The following is a 27,207-nucleotide window of genomic DNA, read 5'->3' as shown; positions in this document are numbered from 1 at the left end:
CTCACTAGCTTGTTGATGGTGCTCTTCTTCACTTTGGAACGGGCTGAATTCATAACTAGATATCTTGCTTTTCAATAATGAAGTCAGAACATTGTCTACCTTCTCTACAGAAGAAAATTTCAATGCCTGCTTAAAAGAAAGAAAAACCAGAAAAAAATGTTAGTGCATTTGTTGCATATGTATTTTTAACTTTATACTCAGAGTGCTGGTGAATCAAATTACTCAAAACAGTATTATGGCAAACTCTCTCTTAGTAAGAGCAACTCAATTTTTGAGAACTATAGAAGAGAAATTTTAATACAAAAGAATCATGTCAATATGACCCAACTGCACATAAACACATATTATAACGTATGAAGTCCAGCCATGACTTAAAAACTTCTGGATGAAGTGTAAGGACAGGAAGATTTATGTTTTACTACAGCAGTAATTCAGGGTGAGTTTAAAGATTATAGTAGCACTCTGTTACCCAAAACTTGTACATTAAGATTGTGGACTTGCTTAGGTAGGAAACAGTTTCAGTTTCATCAGCCAACACATAACTTTGTTGACAGAACAAGAAACTGATATCAACCAGATAGATCGGCTTCCTACTAAACAGGTAGTCTTTAGACAAGGGAAATTCTCACTGATTGCCAGGAGATTTTTGAGTGCCTCTTTCTGGACAGAAGGTCAAGATCTATGCCTAACAACTTTCAAGGTAGCCATAACTAAACATTTATTTGCCTGGCCTGACAAGAGCAGCCTGACTACGGAGATTTGAAGAGTAAGAATATTTTACACCAAGTACTACAGCTCTAGTCCAGTCTGCTGCACCGGGCACCAAAAGGAGCTCAGCCACAGCAGAGAAGAGCTCAGGGGGAGTTGCTTTACTCTGCTCAGGGCCAGCAGCCCTGAGTTTGCCTTCCCAAAGCTGGATTGTTGCTGGCCAAGACAATTCTGGGATCACTAAAAGGGAACATCTGCAGACATGCTTAGCATATGAACTTGGAAAAAAAAAAACATGTCTATGAGTGAAATGCTGAGGAGAAAAGGACAGAGGGGTCTACTTATGAAACCTGAAGTTTAATTCCCAAGACTGTTAAAAGGGAGTAAGAAAAGTAAGTATGACATGATCAGAAAATGTTGAATGTAGAGGCAGGATATAATTTCATCCAACTCCTACCAAGAATTAGAAGATAAGTTTATGCAGGTAGGAAGCTAACAATATGATTGTTTATTTTTCCCATAATTAACCCTGGCCCTTCCAATATTAAGACAGATAAAAACCATTGCATTTCTTTTCATAATTCACTCCCTTTCTGTGCTGCCACATTATATCCTCTGTACTTTTATTCAATAATTATGAATACATACATTAATATTCAATAAGCAAAGTAATAAGCATTAAAAAAAGACTCCACCTAGGAAAAAAAGATCTTTGAGGCTTGTTCTAGAATACGGATCTAACCTAAGTACAAAATTTAGTATGAATTCAGAAAGCACATGCAAAACCTCCCAAGTATCTATAAAACCTCCAAACTATTAACGTGAACAACAACACTATGTTTACAAGTTATTAAGAGGACTAAAATCAAAATTCAGTTAGGAAACCATACTATTCTGTCTTATTCCAAGTAGGTCTTCTTAGATATGTTATCATTACACTACCTTAATAGAGTTCGATCTAAAGTAGGACAAAACCAAGTAACAACACAGGAACTAGCTCAGATGAGTGTATGTGGCAGATCCTGTGTCTTGAAAAAAGAGGCTCAAAACCACTGGTGCTCACTGAAGCAACTGTATAGTAGATATCACATTGTGCAGAGAATAAGAATTTAAGTGGGCTTCTAGACAAACTAAACTTGAAGTAATATTTTTTTATCTCCATTTAAAATAGGAGGGATACCCCTTACACGTTGTGCTACCTATCTAACCCTCTCTGTTCAAAAGAAAATGAACAAACAAACAAAATCCACCCTGACAACACCTGCCTCTTATTTTCTGTCTTGAAATTCCAGAGGAGCAATTTCAGACAGAATCCATTTCAGACTGTATTGTATATCCAAGATAAATAAGCACTCCATAGTCTCTTTTCAGCAATCATTCCAGGAAATCTTGCCTACAAATCTCCTCTACTTTTTAATATGAGCTGAGACCAAAACCCTTCCTTATCCATTTTAGTCAGTCAGAAATCTATGGAAGGAATACCTTATGAATGTATAGCTCTTACTTCACTCTGAGACAACCAAATTTACATGGAATAAAACAATGTTTCACAACCTGAGATGGAAAAAGTTCTTGAACAGAGAACTCGCAGCAAAATTTCTCACACTCCAATGACCAGCTTATCCATTTCTATGATTTACAAGTCAAGAACAATACGCTTCTTATATAAAGTTATCAGTGCAATTTGCTTCAAGTTTTCCACCTCAATTTCTGGTTTTCATCTTACTCCTGGGACGTAAAATCTGAAGGCTTAAGCAATGATTTAACCAGCTATGTTGCTAACTAAACTGGAATGAGGAGCTTTGTTTTGCTGCTCTTCAGCAAAGATACAAAAGGAAATAAAAGGATTAGTTAATCAAGAGGAAAAAAAAAAAGGCAGCTATGTCTTTTATCTCACATACAGGAGGGCCTGTTCCAGCATTTATGCGAAGATAACAGCTAAAACAACAGCAAAACAGAACTAGGAATAGGGCTGCTCTGCACTACCCAGCTCCATATCATAAATGTCACCTCCCCAAGAAACAATTCTGTTGAGAGACCTTTACTTTACTGCCCATTCCTGCCCCACAGCACGCGCAGACTCAAAGTATGCTGTGTTTACGTATTTTAATGCACCCTATACAGATCTCTATAGGCCCATGACATCTTCCCAAGAAATCTCACCAACATTACAAACCTGAAGCTCATGCTGAAGCTTCACCAAAGCCAACAGAAGCAGAACTGTATTTAAAGTTGTACTTAACATTAAGCAGCCTGCAGACAACTCTGAACCACTCAGGAGTTTGAGAAAGCCCACATTTTATCCAAATAAAGATTTACAACACTGGAGAAAATAGGCAACAGTGCTAGTTTCCCCCTACGTCCTTGCAGCCCCTCAGAATTAAGCTAGTGAGTTGGTAGGCAATTCTTCCCATACTCTCTGAAGCACAGCCAACTGTTCTCTGCTCCAGTACTCGAAGTCCTTCAGCAAGCACTACTGCTTGCTCCAATCCCATCTTCCCAGCCACAGGCACTATCTCTATTCCCTCAACGCTTCTCAGAGCAACGGGACACAGCTGTGAACAGAAAAGCCCCAAGTGCTGACCATCACACCTGGGCTTCCAAAAACATCCTTGAAAGAGGAGACCACCAAGTACATATTTTGCTCCTTTTGTGAACAAGATTACTTAAATTCTTTAAAAACTGCTAACCAAGCCCTGAAAAAGTGTGCCACTGAAACACAGCATCCACAGCCAGTAAATTAATATTCTACACAGGCTTTGGCAGTACTAACAAGGCTACATTTACATAAAGATGAACTTCTTCAGTAGTTCTTACATATTAGACACTACTTTATATGCACTTCCACATCTCGATTGCTTCTGCCAAAAAGAATGGGCTAGGTTTAAAAATCACTCAAGCATTTCTGACAATTTTAGCCAGTGATAGAATATGGACAGCTTTCATACCTAGAGGAAAAGAAAGAAACATTTTAAAATAACAGCTGTTGATGTGGCTGAGAAGATGGAATTATTAAATACAGTTTCAAAGGAAGTATCTCTGGGAATCAGGTAGAGATGCGTATCACCACATAAGTCATACAGCTATTTTACATGTTTTCAGAGAGAAGGCTGCAGTTTATTTTCATTCTTTTTTTCCAATATCCACTGTAACTGGAATCCTGTTTAATGGCCATGATAAAAACATCCTTTTAAGATACCAAGCATCTCAGAATCATAGGAGTATTATTCAACCAAAGTTTGTCATGAAGACTTCTTCAATCTTTCTAGATATTCTAAGTCACTCAAACTAACATGGACTCAGCAACTTCAGTAATAAGGATATGACCTTAGTCTCAATTTTTTTTTTTTTTTTAAACCTAATAAATCTGTGCCAGGAAACCCCAACACTAAATGTTTGAATCAATAATTCCATTTGGTAGGAACTCTGAGAGAAAAATCAATACAGCATATAAATCAAGCAGAATGCTGAAAAGATTAGTTGATGTAAAGTAAAACATGAAATATGAAAAAGTTTAATTATGAATTATAAAAACCTTAAAATCAGTCAGTACATTAGGCTACTGTAACAACATAAACTCCCTAAGAGAGTTTCTTGAATGCAGAATTATGTGAGAGAACCAAAAATCATGACCTTTAGCCAACTCTTATTCTCATAGCAAATCCATTCAGCATTATGATTCAGTTATTATGATCCCAAGTCTTCCTACTTTAACATTTCAATTTTTTTCTTTCAAAACTCATGCAAAGAAACTTATTTAATTTTATTTATTTCTTCAATTACACTTGAAATATTTATTTGATTGTTTAAAATATCTTGCTGATGTTGGTAAATGCTTTTTAAATTCAGAAAGATTTGGAACAGAAAATTGCAATCCATCAGAGCGAAGAATTTTATCCAAGACCATGATTTGTAAAATCTTAGATTATGATTAATCAAAACCTTAGCTAATGTCAGTCTTTAATTGCTCTCTACAAACAGATTCATAAATGCCGTGGTACCATATTTTGATAGTCTCCCACTAAGATACATGAATTCACCTGACCATCACTAAAAAAAATGGATCTCTGTAATCCTATTTGCTGGGTTTTGTCTATCTCTTTGGCTCTACTGGGGGACAAAGTGGAGCATCTCAAAGGAGCTGGAAAGGTTGGCAAGACAATACGGAATACAGTGTAAGCATTTTACCAAAGCACTGTGTCTTTGGTATGAACTAATGCAGCCATTTGCTTTCATCACAGAATTTTAATAAGGAGATACTTCTCAGATTGCAAGTACTTGTGAAAATCTTGAACTTTCCTTCGAACCACAGAGTGATACTGCTTTGATCAATAATTGCTGTAAGCTTTTCTGTTTTATATCAGTTTTGTTTTCCATTGTGTTTGATTGTTACTTTGCATAGATAAACGACTGTTGCCCCAGGATACTTCTGCAAATAAGTTGATAGTCTCAAAGGTTTTAATTATCCTGGTTAAAGAGAAGTTACTACTACTCTTGCTACTTGATGGGAATTCTAATTAGTATCAAGCCTGTTTTGTTTTTCCTTTTGTGAACATATTTTAAAGATTAAATTAAATTATGTTCTGTAAATCGCATCTTTATGATGTAGCTTGTTGACATTAAATCAGGAGCCCATTTTAAAAGTTTGCAGAAAAATTTTAGCTACCTAGCTAGTTAGTGTACCTCCCCCTGTGGCCCAGCAGGTACCATTAAATGAGACAAATCTTCCAACATATAGTACACTTAAAAAAGAATTACCATCCGTACACTTTGCCACAGAGTAGCCGTGACACTGTGTGGACCATAGAGCTTACCCAGTTGAAAACATTTTCTCAACGTTCGTTTTTCAGTTACCAAAACCATAAAAATAACAGCATATAGCAGTGTCACCACATTTAAACCCTTGCTTATTATTCAGATGAGTAAAGGTTAGGAATTGTTAAATATACTTCGGGGTCATAACATTACAGCTGCATTTCCTGGTGTGCACTACTGCTCTGCACAGAATTATTTTTGCATTTGAATGTGATTTGAATTGCATGTGCTTTACTATATATAAGTCATGCTGGTTAAATGAAGGGCCAAACTCTTGAATAACACAAATAACTCTCCAGTGGAAATACCTTGTGTGTTGTAGGTATCTAGGTTACCATGTTAGTGAAAAATTTTTAAATCATTATGGCACATTTCTTATGCATACAAGTTTAAATGAGACCTGTTAGAAGCTTACTTTGATATACTTCAAAACACAGGCTAAAAAATGATGGATACCATAAAGAATTTAAGAATACATTTGTTCTTTGAGTTGCACTGTTTTCCTTGTGCAATGGCCTGTTTTCCTAGAACAGAAGTAACTCATACTCGGAAGGAATCTAGCCTCATCCTTAATAGAACACTAATAATGTAATATATCATATTTTATTAATGCTTTTGTTATGAGTGTAATGCCTTAGGTGGCAGATAAGGTATATTTGTCACAGGAAAATGAGACTGTCTGCACTGGAAACACAGACTATTATTTCTGTTCTGGCTTTGCAATTACAATATAGAGATCATGAAAGGTCTGCTTGGGCTACCGACCATTCAGCAAATAATACAGTGATACAAACAAACGAGATTCCATCCTTTCTTAATATATGCTTTCTTTTCCTGTTATTTTTCATGTGCCACTGGCAAAGAACAGGCTGCAGAGCACTGCAGTCTGCCGTGCTGATCTGAAACACAGCTCAAAACCTGATTTTTTCTAAATATATGCAAAGAATCTGCATGGCAACCAGCAAATCACATGAATGATAATTCAGCAGCTGTAAATGGACTCTACATGAACAGCAACCTACTGCCTCCCATACAAGCTATGCCAGAAAAATTTGGTTTGATGGTGAGCGAATAATAACCCTCCAAATGCAATGTGGTTTAAGATTACTTGTTTCTATTGGTTTCAGAACATACAGAAAAATAACACTTTAAATGGAGAGGGACTTTACTAATATTTGTTCTCATTTTCAACCTTTGGAATGCAGCATGTTGCTCAATGGGCATATACAGCACAAAGGATGTTTACATCACTCTCTTAACAAAACAAGAAAATGGAAAATTTTTTTTCTCTTGCCTGACTTGCTTGCAACTAGACATCTAAGAAACAGGCCTCTTAATCCTTAATCTACTACTGAGCCATTAGAAATTACTGTGCAATCAAAAGACTGCATACCATCTCTTAATTCATTCAGGCACTTACATTCTATTTTTCTTTAATTAAAATTTGAGAAGTCAACTTACCTGACAAGTGAAAGCTATTGGGTCAGCCACTTTCTTTAAAATGGGTTCAATTTCCTCTAGTGCAGTATAGTACTCAATCTGTGCTGTCGTCTTAATGACTCCCCCACAGTAGACATTTACATATACAGGGCCAGCAGGAAAATCTTATAAAACACAAATCAGAACAGTAGCTGAAAACATTTTACAGTCCCAGACCAGAGATCTTGGGGAATGAGTAAAAGAACAGAGAATATCACAGAAAAAACAGAGTTGATGAACTGACTGGATTTGCATTTCACAGATGATTCAGTGTAGTCAGTTTATTTATTCAGGTCTTTCAGTCTAACATCACAAAGCTGACAAAAGAAAATACATATCTTTAAATCTGTATAAAGAAAAGCTATTCTATTGCTTCACATTAGAAAGGAGATGAAAACAGAATGCTTAAAATTTCCAACGGCCCTTTGATAGACTGATGACCTATAATCAGCTCCCTTATGCCTACATGCTAAGGAAAAGTTCATTTATCACAAATAGTGCAATTGCTATTCATCTTATGAAACATTTTCCTTAACTGCAGTCAAGGTTCTCAAAATCATATTTGAGCTAGGCTGCAGAAATTGCAGTATAATTAATCCATTCCAGTTGTTTACCTTGTAAAAGCCAAGGAGAGAGGCACTTGTAGTCTGTTACTTAAGTAGGACTCGCTCTGTGCATGCAGCACAAGCCTACTTTATGAGCACATTTCCCAATCCATTAGTATTTGTTGAGCCAGCCATTCTGCTGGACCATACTAGCACAGTGTTCTTAAAATACTAATCCTGCCCACAAAACGGTCAAAAAAGGAGCAATTCTGAAAATGGAGAAGAGTAATAGGGACAGAGAAACTAGACTAATAGTACATCACATTAAATCACTTAAATGGAAACTGCCCAAATGTGGGTTTAAAAAAAAAAAACAAACAACAAAATACAACATTTTTCCTATAACATCACATCAGGTGGACCGACAAAGGATACTTCCAAATTTCCACTTTTCCAGGTTTTGAAACAGAAAGAAACATTGAACACAAATTATATAAGAAACACAGTTAAACTTGGGCTACAGCTCTCTGCCAATTTTTTCATATTTCATTTACTTTTCACATTTTATTTCTTCACCCACTACAGAAACCTTCTTGTGATCAACAGTGTTCTCACAAAAAAAAAAAAAAAAATTGGAAGAATCTTTTAAGATCTGTGCATGAGGAGTGCAGCTTTTGCTCTCTGAAATCCAGTTACAGATGGAAGTTCCCTGTTCATTATGTTCTTTCCAGTCAGGTTTCTAAAAACAAACTCTCTGCACCATCTGATAAAGAACTCAGGCCATACATAGCCATCGTCTCAGGACAGTGTTCAGGATGAAAATTACAGAATCAATTAGGCTGGAAAAGACCTCCAAGATCATTGAGTTCAACTTCTGACCAACCACCAAGCTGTCAACAAGATCATGGCACATGTGCCACATGCAGTCATTTCTTGAACATCTCCAAGGATGTGACTCCTCCACCTCCCTGGGAAACCCATTTCTATATTTAACAAACCCTTCTGTGAAGAAATTCTTTCTGATGTCCAACCTGAACCTCTCCTGGCACAGCTTGAGGCCAGGTCCTCTTGCCCTGTCACTGGTTGCCTGGGAGAAGAGACTAAACCCCACTTAGCACAGCCTCCATTCAGGTAGGTTGTAGAGAGTGACAAGCCTTTTCTCCAGGCTGAACAACGTCAGCTCCCTCAGCCACTCCTCATGTGAGTTATTCTCTAATAACTCCAGCTCCACTGCACTTCTCTGGACACAATCCAGCACCTCAGTGTCCTTCTTAAAGCATGGGGCCCAGAACTGGACACTGCACTCGACTGGTGCAAGTCTCACCAGTGCCAAGTCACAGAAATCATCAGGTCACAGAATTACCAAAACATAGCTCCAAGAAGCCACAGTGGGAAATTGTAGCCTATGTGCATGTATTTCCTCCTATCCAAGGTTATACTGCAATCATTTTGGAATAAGATATTATGTAAGTTCCTCTGGGAATTCACAGCATGCAGCCCAATAGCAAACTATACTCTGAATACACAAGTGAGAAATGTTTTAATTCTTAACTCACATCAAGAGTGGGGATAGGTGTGGCCCTTAAATCTGCACAAATCTTCTAAGAGAAACTGTTGTTAAATAGTTGAAACTGTTATCAACTAGTTACGGATGGAGCACCAGAAAAAATCATTGGGAACTAGCAAAGACCAGTGATACAGAGAAATGGCATGAATGTGAAGAGAGAAAAGAAATTATTTCCTGCGTCCGTAAGAATTATGGAGAGGAATATCACCAGATTTACTGCATTAAATATAAAATGAAACATTTAGTAATGGAGTAATAAGAAAAGAATATTAGGTTTGCATTTTATGGATGTAATTTTGAAGAATGTTAATCTGTAACTAATCAATGGCATTTTAAGACTGCCACCTGCCATTTAACCACACAAAACCAATCTAATAGAACCTAGGTTCCCATAAATCACAAGGTCTTGCTTCTCGGCATCATTAAAAGTTATGTGTGCAAAACTCATGTACAGGAAACACCCACAAAATAGCAGAAAGGGAAACTACTTGTCAGAAAAAGTGAAGGGAGTTGAAACTTCTCAGTTTTTCTTAAAGGTAAAGAATATTTTTCGTACCTAGGGCTTTCACGTATTTGACCTTCTTGTTCCAAGAGGCTGTCTGTGTTCTAATTCGTTGATTATCTGCTACGAATTCAATTTCTAGAGTTTCTTCATCTATTTCATCTTTCAACAGAATGAATATTTCACCAGGGTTCTACAAAATTAAAATGTGTTCTCATTAGTCCTTCAGAAAATTATACTGGAAGTGTAACATTATATTGAAAGTGTATTGGAAGAACTTTCCTTTACCAACAGCTTCATGCAAAAAAAAAAATCATGCTACCAAAATATGATGGTATCTCACTGCTTCCTTTAATCTTTTACTTACATAAATGACACAAGTAATGTAGGATTTTAAATTCGGCTTACATAAGAATATTTCAAAACAGTATTTTAAATGCATATGTAGGTGAATTGTTACATTTTCTAAGGCCCCTCTACTTTATAGTCTGGAAGAATGACATCCATCCTAGTAAGAATAATCTAAAATACTTTAGACACACTTAACCTCTTACAGTGAGGTGACAGTAGACAGAAGCAGCAGGTGATGTGAGACAATAGCCCTCTACTACCTCCTGAATCAGGGGGAAAATCATTCCCTTAGAACTGTACTGATCTCAACAATGAAATAATGTTTGCAAGTCATCTTTAGAAGACAGCAATAAAATCTGTGAGATTCCAGGTACAATGCAACTTCCATACATATATAAGTGGCCACTCACTTATATAAAGGAATGCAGCACTGTATTTCGTACTTCCTCTGTTTATGCTGTCACGTATTTCTCACAGCCACGCTGACTAAAAACACACATGAACATTTATGTCCACTTCATATGCATGCAGATACATACATATACATACATATAAATACTTCTGACTTAATTTAAACTCAGCCTAGGTCCATACTCATGATGCCTTAAGAGGCCTCCTAGAAACAGAGACTAGACAGGAGTAAAGGAATAAAGGTAGGTATTTATTTGAAAGGCCTTCAAAGGTACACTCTGGGGAGCCAGAGGCTACTGCCAAGATGGACCCCAAGATGGACAACAGGTCACAAGTTCTTCACACTTTTATAGGTTTGGTTCATTTGCATATCAGGGTTAATTCTCCAATTAAAGCTTCAGTTTAATGATGTAATTCCCCTCAGCCTGACCCCCTTTCAAAGGCTTCTGGTTTATACTTTTTGGGCCTAGGACGGTCTGGGTGTCCTTGAAGAGCAGGCCCGGAGAGGCTTTGTTATGTCTACATAGCATGAGAGAGCAGAAGTTTACAGGCTACAAGAAACTTCAGAGTTACACATTAAGCAGTACAGAATTTGAAAAATATAAAAGTTAAAACCTCAGGCATCACTCACACAAGCCCTGTGTAATTCATGGTATGGGCACATATGCATGTATACATACACCCATCCTGGATTCCTGACGAGACAAACTCCGTATCTCTCAAGAACTGCCTGATTACTTGCTCCCTCTAAAGTATAAGGCACAAATGACAGTAATACTTCGACTCAAGCTGCTAAATAACTCTAATAGAGCTGTCTCCAAACTACTTGCAAATCTTTTGACTGCAGTGTGGATGCAACACAAAGGCAAAATTAATCCCACTGCAGTCTTGATGTACTCTCATTTTGGTCCCTTGACAATTTTTGGAAACAAATAGCAGATATAGTATGAATGAGATTGCAGCAGGAAGAGAAGAAGTACAATGACTGTTATCCCAAAGATTTTAGAAGTCTTACCTCACATGATAATCTTCTCGGAAGCACCAATATTGACTGCTCATTACTTTCTAATCTTTCAGAGAGTACCTCTGTTTTAAAAGTGAGGTTTGTTTCTTCTGATGCTCTCCTGACATCTGACAAGTTAATATCAGAGATAGTCTGGTGATCTGAAATAAATAATGTGAAATGAGAACATTGTTAATAATCCTAAATCAACAAAACATGGCAATGATGTGGTTTCCAATGTATTACTCATATGGCATTTGGAGTCACCTTAAGGACAGCGCATGAAAGCCTGGCAAAATTCCTTTAATATAAATGTAATGAGGGGGCGTCCTTTGATAAAGAGCTTCCCCCTGAAGTTTTGATCCTGCAGCCTTGATTTACATGAACAGGCTCTGCACATATGCTTTGTCTTCCTAAAACAAAAAGGGACATAACCTTTAGACTGAAATCGTTGTTTTGTAGTCTCAGAACTCTCATACACTGGATGAAATGGGATTTTTACCACTCTTCCTTTCTCTATATGTAAAGAAGCACACGCTGAATGTACAACATCAACCCACCTGTCTACAGGAAGGGCTTACACGAGGGCAGTGATACCTGTAACATGGTACTATGACAGTAAGCACAGATTTCTTTGACACAAATTCCATAGTATTTGCCTGCCTTAATGGACTAAATGATGGATGGAAGGCATGCATTTTTTAGTAGGATAATCTGTGTGTGGAAACGCTATGCCAGTTATACAGGTAGCTTGCAATCAGTTTCTTTTCTGTTTTGCTGCACCAGAAAACGCCCAAGAGCCTCTAGTGAATATAGTGAATCCTTCATCACTTCACAGAATTTTAATCATGAAATAGAACTGAAAACTGAATCTGCAGAGCTCTGACTAAGCCTGTGTTTTAGCAAAGGTATCCTTTACCTGGTATGTCTCAGCTGTACCATTACTCCTCCTTTCCAGACACTCTATTACCCTGTGCAAAACACTCCTGGCACCCATCTCAAAGGACTGCAGCAGCTCTTCATCATGGAGGATTACTCAGTATACTGCAGTTAGGTTATTGATATCATTTCATGCAGCTCACAGTTAAAAAATCTTGACTGGCTGGTGAGGCAATGTCCTGAGAGACATCCACACTACCTTGTATTACTGTAAATTATGAAAGACTCATAGTCAATTACATTCAAGGATACAAAGAACTTTTGATGCACATCTTCTCCTCTTAAATGGATATAGAATATTAAAGTAAATTAGCAATGGGCAGAATACAGAACAGCAGCAATTTGGCTTTGCTCAAAGAAGTACCACAGCCCTCTTGAGTTTTTTTGAAAAGACTGAGGTACACAAACCATACAGTGCTCCGAAGTGGTACAGAAACCTTTCCTGTCAGTGTCAGTACTGGCAATTTGGAATTAGTTTTCTCACTTCTTGCCTGCCTTTACTTCCCCCATATGCACCAGTTCATCTGATACAGAATGTTTCTTTTCCTTACCAATCTTGCCTTGCTTAAGGTATAGATTTAATAAAGTACCTCTGTAATAAATGTGCCTGCTAAATAAAATTATGCCATGGTATTCTATGTCAGATGTAGAATCTTTTTTACCCAGGCAAACACTTTGATTGTTAGGAGAGATCTCATAAAAAGTACAGACACACACATATACACACTAAAAAAAAAAAAGAAAAAAAGAAAAAAGAAGCGTCAATTGTCCATAGTTCCTTGAGGAAGCTGAAGTTTCCTTGAACATCTAAATTAGGCTGGTTTGATGACCACCAGTAGCCAGTAAAATCTGCCCAGCCTACTCCTGCTTATATTCTCATGCCTTTAAGGCTAAATAATTCTGAACTTAAGCTGTGAATTCAGCGTAGATTTCTAAAATTTCAATGAACCTACGTGCAGATGTATTTTACTGAAGTAGCATTAATTCCATCTCCTTTAATTTGCTTGAGAAATTAAATAGGCTACACTGAACAAAGGTTATTCTGATTCTTAATGAGAACCCACACACAGTTCAATGCAGTTTAACTAATCCAGCTCAGAATATAAGCACAGTAATTTCTCTGATTATCATTGTGAAGACTACACTTTATTTAGCACTGCCCTTCAGGAAAAGGAAGGCCTGAACTCTTGCTGAGGAAAACAGTTAGGGTATTTTACAGCAGCCTCAAGTACCTAAACAGAGCCTAAAAAAAATGTGGAGAGGGACTTTTTACAAGGGCGTGTAGGGATAGGACAAGAGGGAATGGCTTCAAACTCAAAGAGGGTGGGTTTAGATTAGATGTGTTAAGAAGCAATGCCTTACAGTGAGGATGGTGAGACACCGGCACAGGTTGCCCAGAGCAGCTGCGGATGCCCTATCCCTGGCAGTGTTCAAGGCCAGGTTGGATGGGGATCTGAGCAACCTGGTCTAGTGGAAGGTGTCCATGCTTACGGCCAGGGGACTGGAACTAGATGGTCTTTAAGGTCCTGTCCAACCCAAACCTCTCTATGATTCTGTGATTATATATGCCCAGAGCACATATTTTGGGAATGTATTCACATGTTAAGTTGCTCATAAATCTTACACTTACGTACACAGAATTCACTTCAGAAGATAACTCATATGAGGTACATGCTGCTTCTGAATTTCTTTCTGCCACTTCAGGCAAAGGAGTCTCACAGAGACAAGAAACATTTCGTTATCAGATTGACAAAATGAAAGGAATGAATAACAAATCTGGAAGGCACTGGATTCTCAGATGTCAGCCATCTGTCAGTGATTGTTCTTCAAGGATCATGTAGATGCATTCTAATCTATGTAAAGTTCATGACAACTTTATTTCTACAGTCTGCACTCTACTTATCAAAGATGATAGTAGTCACTTTCACCTTTTAATGTCAATAATTCATCTCCTGAGAACATTAATGCTATTGCTAACAAGTTGGTTTCAATTAAGATAACATTTTCCTCCCTGTTAATTATTTCATTTTAATATTTTTATTATGCCTAGTGATATCTAAATACAATATCAGAACTTCAACCCAGTCACTACTCTGATAGCACAGCTATCCCAGTAACAGACAATTAAGAAATGTGGCTCTTGCATCAAAGACTTGGATATTTACGAGGATTAGGGATTCCCCTACTGACTCTGAAAGTGGCTATCAATTTACTAGCTAAAAACCATCCAGCAAGACCTCCTTCAGTAAATGTCAGGTCTACCTGACAATCAATGAACCCTGTACAACAGTCCAAGAACCACAGGGATCAATATTACCACTATAGTACAGTCACCAAACTTTGGAGCCACCATCTCCAGCACTCAAATCCCTACAAGCAGTTGCACACGATCTGTCCTAAATTGTGGAACATGAAACAACCACATGAAATGTTATTTGCAATGCTGAACAAGGAATGCACCAGAGATTAAGCAAGCCTTGGTTTGTTGGCATTAACTGAAACAAAGTAGCTCATAAAGGTATTAATACTACAGTAATGAGACTGTAGTAACACAAATGGAGCAAGGATAGACTGTATTTGTTTTACATAGGCAGAAGGTGTTGACAGATGTTCAAGTCTTTTGAACACTTAAATTTTAGACATCTTCATTATTTGTCCTCTTTACATTCTTGGTTTTAACCTGAAAGCAATGGCTAAGGAGCTCCACCAATTCATGAGGCTTTCAGAAAAATTCAGAATTTACAACTGAGGGCGAAGATTATCTTAAAAGAAACATAAAAGGAACATCATCATTATTCTGGAATATGTAAGAGGGAGGACTTATTAAAGGGTATTTGTTGCTTAGTGAATATGTTCTTTTATCATTTTATATAATGGTGATCTATTCGTGAGGTTTTTAAAATGTAGCAGTAGCAATTAAAATAATTGATGAATAAAACCAGAACCTTTCTTGTAGGATCAAAGTATAAGAAATTATTAACTATATCTAATGATACATAGACAACACTATCAGCCAGAAGCTAAAAAGAAAGGAAAAATGTATGATCATCTTCCCCTGAGTAATCAGGGCAGTACTACCGGGAATTAGCATCTATTAGAGAGGGTAATGCTTCATTTCCATCAGGTTACTTTTGTTGGCTTGCTTTTGACAAATATACTGCTGACAGTCACATTGAGAAGACTGATCTTAAATTTACGTTCATTTTAAATAGTAAAATATAACACACACTTACTGTAACTTTACTGGGGACAGTGCTGATGTTTTCAACTTCACTTCAATGTTCTCTCCTAATTCATGTAACTTCAATACATCAACTTGGTATATTTTATATAAGACCCTTTGGAACACACTATAGCTTTCAATTTAACATTTTGAACTAAATTCATGACATGACTTTGAAATTGTATTCCTTTACATAAACTGAGAAATTTTAATAAAGCATCTCAAGTCTCGTGTGTATTCAACAACTAATGCTTCACCATGGCTTCTAAACAACTCTCCTGCCATACCCAACTTCCCCCTCACCCCTAAATTCTAACCTTTCAAATACAGTCTCTAGCTAGCCTTACTGCAGCCTACATGAGGATGAGAAGTGTTCTCTAATTACTTGGTACTTGCTACACGTTTTGAGTCAACAATGTATGCGACAGATTTAGGGCATTAAAAATAGCAGAAAACAAACTTATGAAAGATTTATGTGTTTTCTAAGGCTACCCATGAAATGAATCTCTCAGTCAAAATTAAGCTGGTTTTACAAAAGCAAAATGCCTGCTAGCTATACAAATTTCAGTTCTTCCTCAAGTTTTGCTAAAGCAATGCCAGCTGAAGAACTGAAACTGTGGTACAAAAGAGGCCCTCAATTATCCCTAGATCACATATCATACAAGAGGATGAAAAATATGGGTAAATCAAGCTCGGCAGATGACAAGGAATGGGAAGGTAATTTAGCACATGTGGCCACCTTGCCACATGAAAGAAAAGTCAGGGTGTTCCAGTGTCAAAGATTAAAATGAAGAGGATTACAGCAGATCATTTAAGTGCAGGAGGCATCCAGTGTAATACAGTAGGCCCACTCTCCAGCACACCATGAGGTAAAGGCAGAGGTGGTGCCACTGGGTTCATTGAGGTATCACTGAAAAGGTTCCCATGTGTAAGAGACTTCCTTGCAATTCAGAAACCTGCGGTCAAACATGTATGTGAGTGGCCAGCAGAAATATAGATTAAAGAAGAACCATACAGAAAAAAACAAAGTAACCTTCTGTAATGCGGAAAAAAATCAGGAAAACAAGACATATGCACATCATGTTCTTCTTGCAATCCACCCTAAGTTTATTATAGACATTTATGAAAGATAATCCTGTTAAAGTGTGGGTATCTGTAAGTGCTGTATGAGCTCAGCAGAGAGTGCAGCAGAGTGGGATTGAAAGGGAGCCTCTAACTTCACAAATCGCTCTATAAATTACCTGAGAAAGGCTGTGAGAAACAGGGAGGCAGAAAACATCCACCACACTGTGCTTCCTTCAATGGGCCTGTGCTCCTTGCATGAACGTGAGATTTACTCATTCTTACCACAGGCACTTTCTAAGATATTTCAAAGCAAATCCCCATTTCTGCTCTGCTGACGTTTTCTTTTATTAATGGCAAGAGAGGGCTTAGGAATGAAAAGTGTTTCCAAAAATCACAGAAAATTATTAATACGTACTCAACACAGAAACATCGGACTTCAGTTTTAATTTCTTTCATTTGTTTTCTATGACACAAATTCCAAACCAAGATAAACATATTTATTAGTGAACAAGTTTTAAATAATGTTTCTCTCTATGTTGAACCAACTATCTTTTGCAAATACACTGACAGTTATCTTTGTTTTTCTTAAAAGCATTCTCAGCCCCAGTTTCTCCTGCATGGTTGAGTTCTTCTATCAGAAAGAGCAGCTTTCTGTAAGTTGGCCTATTTTGTCCATGTCTCCAAAATATTTCTATTACATTATTTATGGTGTAAAACTTTTCTTGCAAATAAGCATCAAACTGACAGTTCCTTTAAAAGCTATGAAGAACAGTTTTTCCTTTTCTGAGTATTATATATAAAGTTGGTGTTTATGTCATCTTAGCAACCAGTGGTGCTGCAATTTTCATTAACATCTACTTCTCTCCCATAACAGCAATCCCTGAAACCCCCCACATCTATTTTTTTCTGAGTTACTATATACATGCAGGCAAAGATTGATTTACTGTGGAGGTACACGCCCACCTGTTCTTTTATTATCAGGTATGTTTTTGTACACAACAGTTTATCACCCTGATATAACTGTAGCCTAATGGACTCATCATGAATGCATCTAAAGAGAATATGAAAGTCTTATTAAGTGTAGGGTTTTTGGATCTGATAGTAAAAACAAAAGATCCTGCCTTCAAATAATCCCCCAAACTGCAAAATGGTATTTACCATGAGTTTATCGATAATCTTTGAGAAATAACTTGCATGAAAATGTAGGCATTTCTTTTTACATATACTTTCATATGATTGTAACTCTATATTTAGAGGCAATCTAAAGTTACAACAATTAACTAGTTCCTTACTGGCCTGTGATTTGGAAGAAAGATTTGACTTCATCAGTGCTTTAGCTAAGATGGATATATTTAGATGCTTTTTAGGACTACTTTTATCTTTTACTGCATATCAATTCATGTTATTATTTTTTCTGCAATGAAATCCACGACTTTCAGCTTCACCAGCAGCACTAGGAGCATGACTACCCTGATGAGTTTTAGACACATAGCAAGACTGTCCCAAAAAGTTTCTGTCAGGTATACCGATTAGTTTGGAAGTAACAACTACCTGCCTGAGGTCATCTGGGTATTGAGCAGAGCTGTTGATGGAGCCTAAGCCTGCTATTTCCAGTTTCTGCATTCTGCATACTTCTCCAGGGAGAAGCAAACTGAAGTCTACCCCTCTGTGTGTACCAGTTCTCAGTTACTGAAGCCTAATGTTTTATTAAAGAGTCCTTCCATCTACTTCAGAGTTACTGGAGTTCTACCACAGTAAGAAAACTTTGGTGGTTTTGTTCCATTTCTCTGTGCTATCAGCACACACACCTCTCACCTCTGTTAGAGTGAACATTGCCCAAAATCTGAGATGTGCTGCTGCAACTGAGCTGAGCAGGCTATCCTCCTGCTACTGACTCCAAGTACCACTGAAGACAAAAGAACTGATAGCAGAGGCATCCAGGTTGTAAGAAGACCTCCAAAACTTGTTAGCCTGATAAAATGCTCCTGCAAATCCTTATTATTGCAAAGGGACCAGCTGCAGCTGCCTAGTGGCTCCTTTATCTCTAAACTACAATTCAAGCCTCTCATAACTGGGCTGGCTCAAATGCCACACTGTGCTTGGACACAGAAGTGGCACACTGCTACATTTAGAAATACACACATATGAAAGAACAAAGATAGAGAGGAGTGCCTGAGAATCAAAACATACTTCAGGGAGGCACCAAATTCAAGATTAATAGTTGTTTAAGTTTTTACAGGTATCAGCCTCAAAGAAAGAGGAAATTCCTCCAGGAATGAGTAGCCAGACTTTCCCCTCTTGGCCATGTTTGAAGCTATTCTCTTTATGAAGACTGTTTTTTAGAGTCATCAAAAAAAAGACATGGATGGAAGGTCATGAAGTTTAACATACCTGAAAAGTCCTTTAACAACTGCATTGGGAGAGGCTGGGGGGAGAGACACTGGTAGCTGGCATTCTCAGCCTTCACCCTACTCATTAATAACATCAAAATGTGTACTGACACAAGACAATATACTCCATGATACAGAATCCTTTAAATCAATCTGGTAACAGAAGCTAGCTTGGACTGCAGCAGGTCATCTACCAAAGAGAGTGTCTTATTCGGAGGATGACAGCAGAGCTTCAATACCTGCACAGGGCTCTTATCAATGTCTGGATTAAATTTATGATGCTTTTCTTGATCTGTACAGCTCTAAATTACATGGGATTTGTCTGTCTAAGAGACCACATGTCTTCCTGTACCATGCTGCCACAGCTGCTGTCAGCAGAAAGACTCACACCAGACACATTTGGTATTAAAGAAGGAAAAAAAAAGAGTTGTCAGCAGGACTGACTCACTGGGGACAGGCTGCTTTGCAATTTACTCCCACCTTTAGTTCGAAATAGCTAAAATTTATTGACCCTTAAAGTGGGCTAAAAGGTACACTGCTTTCTTGGGAACACAATTAAGAGTGATATTTTTGGACACATCTGAAAACCATGCCTGTTTTCTAACTCCTGATTATTTTCCTTTGTTGGAGTTATGAATCAGAAGGTAATCTGAGGTCTTCATCTTTTAAGACAATGTCCTTTAATCCAACAGAAAAGACATTTTATTAAAACAGGACTTTAGATAGCATTATAGGAAAAGAACAGCATAGCAGAGGTACTCTTAGAGCTCTTTATCTGTAGAGGGGATGCCACTTATTTTGCTAAAAAGTGCTGGCCTTTCTCCAGTTTAGTTTGATAAAGGACACAGATACACATGTATGCACATACATCTTAGTTTGATGAGACCTCTGGGCAGGACCAAAACATGTCTGCTGTTAAACCTAATAGGCAGACAGCTATCACCCTTTAAAATCATCTTTTGTGCTCCACTTGCCCACCCCTAATTGCTTCAGTTAATGAGTGCTAAGATACAAACTTTAGTGGCAAATGTTAAGCTGTTTCACAGAAGGGGAAGAGACTTTTCTGAAGCTGAGTATCACCTAATGGGTACCTAAATCTGAGTTTAGCTCTATTTTCCAGTTCCACAATGAATTCATATTTTATCTGTGTGGTGACAAGGTTGTATACCCAGTTCCTAGTACAATTGCTTCACTTTTCTACCTTAGTAAAAATTATAAATAGTGATTGTTTGGGGAACAGAAAATCTCCTGAGGAACCACAAGGGAATTTCTCAAAATATAGCTCCCTAGTAATTATAACAAGTCCTCTCTTCTTACACAGAAACCCAAAATAAAGTAAACACATAACAACATTCATGAGTGGCTGAAGAGCTGATTTATTCTGTTATCACCTACAGGACTGAGTCCTCATATATTCATATTATGGTCATTATCATTCCACAACTGGATCTTTTCCCCCACTCAGCAGCAAATCAATTATTTTTGCATCTGCTTGTAGCTCGTATTTCCCCAAAGGATTTCATTGATCATACTGTTTTTCCATTTTCCAATGTACTGTGTGACCTTTTCCCTCACGGCCTTGCACAATTCACTTTAGTCAATCGCTTCTTAGTGATTGTTAGCGCCTGCTCAATCCCCCTTTATCTTTGCTTTAATGAATATAGGGTTATTTTTTTAGTGATCTTATTTTTAATATGTCCTGTCATCCACTGTTCTTTCCACCCTTGTTGCTTTAGATTTCTCATTTAGATTTATTCTTCTGTTTTGTTCAACTTTCATTCCAGTCCAAGCTAAAATTCCATCTTCTTTCAGCTTATCCTTTCTTTTGTACAATGCTTTTATATATAAAACAAACTTCAGCTTTCAGCATGCCACTCTCCACTTCAGATCTCACCTAAAGCGCCATTCTTTTGGGTATTTATAGGGTTCTAGCAAAAACCCTTTCCTGGTTTATAATTTCTCCTCACACTTCTGTTCTGTGTCTTTCATACAATTTAGCACTGCACACACTTACTTCTTATTAGGAAGAAGCAGAGAGAAGAGGCAGTCCCTGGAAACACTTTTCCACAATTCATCCATAGTCAAACCCTGTCTGCTTACCTTAAGATTCACCTACTTTCTGGAGGGCACAATTACTGACTCATTTGCAGCTGCCATCTTATCTTTCTTGGCTTTGTAAAGACTGACACACTGAATCTTGGAAATTCCAACCGTTTCACTTCTTGGGCTACTTTTCCCTCCAAATCTCTGCAGTGATATCAGATAACTGTTCCCTGCTGCATCGCTACAGAAGGAATGTTGACCACACATTTCCTTACACTCACTTGGGAGCCACCCATAACCTCACATACAGCATACAATTACTGGGAATCCCTCATTTCTAACTGGCTCATTCACTCACCACAACAATGGAGAATCTCTTTAGTCTTCACAGCAATAACTAGGTATCATCATCACTATAACCAGCAAAGGCCACAGACAATCAGTGCTACCAGGATGACTGCCAAAAGCTGATTAAGAATGGCTGTTCAGGAAACTTCTGCAATGATTTCAAGTGAAATTTTTGCCTTTAATGCAAGACTTTCGTAGCTGAAAAATCCCCAAATCAACCATTCAGCTGACGGTAAACCTGGACTTAAAGCTGCTCTTCAACCAGCCATAAGAAAACAGAAGTAGCTTGGTGGACCACCTCCTCAGTCCTTTCTTTTCTTGGGACTCTGTTTCCTCTAATCATTCCCTATTTTACTGTCTCATTTTTTGGACATAACACTCATGAATGAGAGAAACAGTGGTGCCAGCTTATTCAGCCCCTGGATGATGAGCCCAAAAGCCTTCTCTATACCAAAAAACCTCTTCAATGAACTGACAACACAGTGGCACATTCAACACAGGACCCAAAGAGACATCCATAGAAACCTTGACAATAGGTCTGTAGGGATAAACCTTTACAGCAGCTTTCTGCTTGAGATCACACCATTATTTCCAAGATGCTGAGAGACTCACAAAGACACCCTTTTCAGAATATGGATGGGGGTGGAATAGGAGTGAGAGCCACTAACCTTAGAGTCCAGCAGCACATAACTGCTATGCCAGGAATTCTGGAATAATTTTCCTTTCCATTGGTAAGCATGCTGGCGCTATTAAGCCAATTACTTTGCAACATTGTCACCCAGAAATAAACTTCTCTAACTAAGAATCAAGGACAGGAAACATGCTATGTAGCTCTTTACTAAAAGCAAGTTAAGATTTTGCCAATCTGCTATCCCTACTAAAACTCTTTATAAACTCTCACAACTATAAATAAACCAACATGGCGAATGTCAACAGTGGTTGCAGCTGTGATGCAGTCTTCTCCGAGCCACTGTCTGTCAGTGAATGATGCTGCAAATGTGATATGAGTAGGACTGATGTACATGAAATTTTAAATCAGCTCTTTCTTACAAGCAAAACTCCTCATGCTGGGAACTGGAATGGAAAGCCTTCCACGACTTCCTTTTTCTCTACACTGAAATCAGAGTAAAAAAGCCAACCCTGTTGTATCTCCTCCCCTTCTCACACTCCTCACAAGAATGTGCGAGTATGGATGTATGGGTGGATGTTTGAGAACAAGGCACGTTCCTCTACACAACTGTGTGCTACGGTAGCGTTGGTTTACTGCCTTTCATGTCTAACAAGATGTAAGAGAACAAATTTAATTTTCTGAAGAATACTGGCTTTATCCTGTGAAATGCAAGGGGAATTCAACTCACCCTCTGCAAGAACTGCTTCATAGATGTAAGACACAGAGTCTCCAGGATTTTCATCCAGTGGTTTATCTAGGAAAAAAAAAAGAAGTAAGAAAGAAGATAATATCATCACACTGATTTCCACTTTCTTTAGATGAAAATCTATATGTATTTTTATTTCATGATAAAGCTATTTTAAAGCTATTGTTTTTCAGATAGAAGAAGTAAATCATAGAACAAATCCAAGGGCTAGTGCAGAAGAACAAGCCTAGAGACATCTTTAGATGGAACTGTATTTATCCCTTTTCAGTAAACGTCGCTTTGACTGATTTTTTTTCAATTTACCACAGATGGTAAGAAATGTGTACTTGAGGAAGAAGTTTACCTGCAAGCCAATACAGCAAACAATGGGAGAGGAGTTGGGCATGAGGAAAGATAACAGAATCATGCGCAGTAAAGTGAGAAACTGAAATGGATGCAGACATTGCAGTTTGGAAGAGAAAACTGTTCAGTGCTCTGTTTGATAATACAATAGATCTGGTTACAGACAGTATCATGGAATCAGAGAGTGGTTTGGGTTGGAAAGGACCCTAAAGAACCTCAGGCTCCAAGCCCTTAGCCATGGGCAGAGACACCTTCCACTAGACCAGATTGCTCAAACCCCATCCAACTTGGCCTTGAACACTTCCAGAACAGGGTGTCCACAACTGCTCTGAGCAATCTATTCCAGGACCTCACCATCCTTGTTGTAAGGAATTTCTTCCTTATATCAAACCTAAACCTACCCTCTTCCAGTTCAAAGCCATTCCCCCTTGCCCTATCCCCAGAGCTTTCTCTTCTCCTGGGCTGAACAGCCCCAGCTCTCTCAGCCTGTCTGCAGGAGAGGTGCCCCAGTACTCTGAGCATCTTCACAGCCTTCTCTGGACTTGCTCAAACAGGTCCATGTTGTTCATACACTGGGAGCTCCCAGAGTTGGATGCAGCACTGCAGGTGGGGTCTCACCAGAGCAGAGCAGAGCAGAGGGGCAGAATCCCCTCCCTTGCCCTGCTGCCCACACTGCTTTGGATGCAGCCCAGGATGCGGTTGGCTTTCTGGGCTGCAAACGCACATGTTGATCTTCTCATCAACCAACACCTCTAAGTCCTCAGGGCTGCAATCAATCCATTCTCCACCCAGCCTGTATTTGTGCTTGGGATTGCCTCAGCATGTGCAGGACCTTGCACTTGGCCTTGCTGGCCTTCATCAGGTTCATGTGAGCTCACCTCTTAAGCCTGTCAAGGTTCCCTCCAAACAGTATCCCTTCCCTCCAGCATGTGGACTGGACCACACAGCTTGGTGTCACCAGCAAATTTGCTAGGAGTGCACTCAATGCCACCAACAAAGATGTTAAATAGCATCCAACACAGAATCCCTGAATGGGTCTGTTTGGAAGGGATCATTGTGCCTCATCTAAGACACTGAGATTCAAACATCCCTGCTCAAACAGGGTCATCCTGAAACACATGGCACAGCATTGCATCCAGACAGCTCTTGAATATCTCCAGAGAGGGAGACTTCACAACCTCTCTGGCAATCTGTTCCAGTTTTCAGTCACCCGTGCAGTAAAGAACTTCTTCCTCACATTTAGGTGGAACTTCAGTTTCTGCTTGTTGCTTCTTGTCCTGTTGCTTGGCATTACTGAGCCTGGCTCCATCCCCTTGACACCCTCCCTTCAGACACTGACAGACATTGATGAGGTCCGTTCTCAGCTGTCTCCTCTTGAGCCCAACTCTCTCAGCCTGTGCTCCCATAAGATACTGTATTAATAGTTCCAGGACCAAGTTCTGGACTCACAGCCTTTTGAGAAAGTACACAGAGACCCTACCAAGAGCAAAATCTGATTCTGTTTTTCTAGTATGAACTTAAATAGATGTTATACTTCATTTTTTCAGGGATAAGTGACAATTTCTTTAGTCTGGACTGCAAAACAACCTTTATTTTATCCCATTTTCAAGAAGATGGCACTAATTTAACAGAAATACATCATGGTGAAATTACAAATAGCAATTTTGTTATAAAAACAGTTGTGTACACAAAAATATATAAGGGGTACCTTTACAGTGCTCTTCTCTAGATGCCTTCCAGAGATATCTTTTCAGTAATTGTGACTGGCAACCATAGTGCAAGACTCAGTCAGACTCAATAATACACTATATGAAGGACATATAAGACTACAGATTCACACAGCCATTTTACAGCACTACCTGCAAAAATACTTGCTAGAAATCTTAAATTATTTTTCAGCTTTAGAAATAGCCCCTAACTGCAATTAAATACTGACTGATGACTGGGCCATAAAAAATACATAAATTTGGATAATGTCCATTTCAAACCTTGAAAGAGAAAATAAGAGGAAAAAGAATCACCTACGTGACACGTACTTCACAATCTAAGGATACAGGTTACCATGACTAGCTACATAGATTAGAACATGAGCTGCTAAGAAATCTAACAAACCTCACAATTAACCCTAACATGTAAAGTCTTCTCTGGGTTTTGCAGAAATAAAGAGAAGAAATAGCAAAGAAGTCAAACAGTTTAAGCAGCAGGGGATGACAGCCTCAACATCCTACTGTAGTTGCCAGCTCTAGACAGTCATTTCAGTTTCTTTTCTGCTTTGAAACAGCCAGAATCTCATGTCAGATGAAAGAAATTAGTGACACAAAGGAGTTTTTTGGTGACAGTCATTACCAACCCCCATCACTGCACTGGCATCCCTCTGTGTGGAATGGAGAAGCACAGCATCTCAGGAAGATGTATTACTCTGGTAATTTTTGCAGTCCCTGCAGAGCAGTTCAAAGACTCATTGGCAAAATGGAAATGAGAGCTATACTACAGCACACATCAGCTAACAAAATGTCCCTTCTGCTTTTGTGCTTATGATACAGTCATACAGATTATTTTCATTTTAATAAAGAAAAAGTTAATTGGCATTTGAGGTGCTCTGCAATAAGCAGATGACATCACTGCCTTAAAACACCAACAGTAGTATGCACTGTCTGAATGTAAATACATTGCGGAAGGAGTAAACAGAGGCACAACCGTGTGGTCTCACTATTGAAACCTCCCTGGCAGTGAACGAGGCCACAACCACCCACCTACTTTCTTCTATTTACTCAATCTTGCATGTTCAGGGGAGAAACCTTCACAACCAAGACTTTAGGTCACATGCACACGCACACACACACACACACACACACACACTAGTATTCACAAACAAACAAGACCAAAAGTTCTAGCCAGTTAGTTTCTTCTTCAACATTGGTTCTTTTCAGCACTTCAGCAGCGTTTTCTCGTAGACTCCAAGTTAGTGTCAAAGTTTAGGTGCAGCACTTGCCCACTGAAGCAAGTGCTGGTAATGCTCCCGCTTAAATTAAAGGTTTTAGCTCATCAGCACAAGTCTTGATCACAGCCTAAGAAAATCCACTGGCATTGGTTACTCATATTTGAATACCAGTGTGAAGAGGATTTTACAGGAGAACAAGAAAAGCAGTGGGTTCAAAACGTGAAGCATTACTTCAGTATTCTGTGTTACACCACGTAGGTACAAAAATGCTGTTAGCGAGGATTTTCTTGTTATTTTCTAAGTCCGTGAGAGACTTTTCTCTCTCACAGAAGAGGTAGCAGGGAATGTAAGCAACCAAGCCACCTACAACCTTGAAAAGTCTTGTTTATGGTATAGTAGAAAAATATTTTGACAATGGATGTTTTAGGATTTTGGCCAATCACCCCCAAGGGGTGGCTGGTCCTTTGTCCAATTAGACTATGAAGAAAAAAGTCTATAAAAGAGTTTGTAAAATAATTAGATAAATCAATCTTGCTGCACAATTCCTGCCTGCTGGATCTTCTCTCCTCCTCCTCCCTATGGCTGCGGGACACGGTGATATACCGTAGGAACCAGGCCTGCGGTAATAATACCAAATTCCAATAAAATTGATGCCACTGTACTAGAAATGAAACAGGAAACAGACACCATAAAAGTTATGGTAAAAGTATAATTATTCCTTTCTCTTTTCTGTGGTCTGCACAATGGAAAATAGCCCCCCAATATCTGAAGTGGCTTGAAGATCTGCACGAGTTAAGGCCTATTTTGACTCCCAGCCTGCTTTTCCCACATTTACTTATTAGAGAAAAACACCCTATGCTGGTATCTCATTTGTCCACATCTGTACCCTACTATTAGCTGCAAAAGTAGTTTTCTTAACATTACTCTTGGTCATTAAAATTGTATGTGCAGATACATGGAATACCTTTTAGGTAAACAATCAGAAATTAATGGCATACTGCTGTCTCAGGTAGAAGTTACAAATTTTTTCTGAGAACCTCTCCTGGGCTGTCGAAGACTCTGGATACCATTTTCGAGTTGGGTTATGTTACTTTATGTACCTCTCACATTTTAATACAATAGCAGATAATGAATCGATACATGTAGGTTTGATGAGCTG

General features: G+C 38.5%; 1 protein-coding gene across 4 annotated transcripts in view; it reads right to left on the bottom strand.

Moving 5' to 3' along the window:
• The window catches only part of BANK1 (B cell scaffold protein with ankyrin repeats 1), a 136,486-nt gene that overhangs the window by 86,251 nt on the left and 23,028 nt on the right, over positions 1-27,207 (bottom strand). For 3 of the 4 annotated variants that reach the window (XM_048305046.1, XM_048305048.1, XM_048305049.1), the window contains exons 3-7: positions 22,748-22,813; positions 11,394-11,542; positions 9,671-9,809; positions 6,985-7,127; positions 6-129 (exon numbers count right to left, since the gene is read on the bottom strand). In XM_048305046.1, coding sequence (XP_048161003.1) covers positions 6-129; positions 6,985-7,127; positions 9,671-9,809; positions 11,394-11,542; positions 22,748-22,813 — 621 coding nt within the window. The remainder of the gene's footprint in view (positions 1-5; positions 130-6,984; positions 7,128-9,670; positions 9,810-11,393; positions 11,543-22,747; positions 22,814-27,207) is intronic. The other variant, XM_048305047.1, reaches the window with a different exon arrangement.

This window comes from Corvus hawaiiensis, chromosome 5 (genome assembly GCF_020740725.1).
Source record: "Corvus hawaiiensis isolate bCorHaw1 chromosome 5, bCorHaw1.pri.cur, whole genome shotgun sequence".
Classification (NCBI taxonomy): domain Eukaryota; kingdom Metazoa; phylum Chordata; class Aves; order Passeriformes; family Corvidae; genus Corvus; species Corvus hawaiiensis.
Note: the sequence above shows the minus strand (reverse complement) of the source record. Positions and strands in the feature narration are given on the sequence as shown.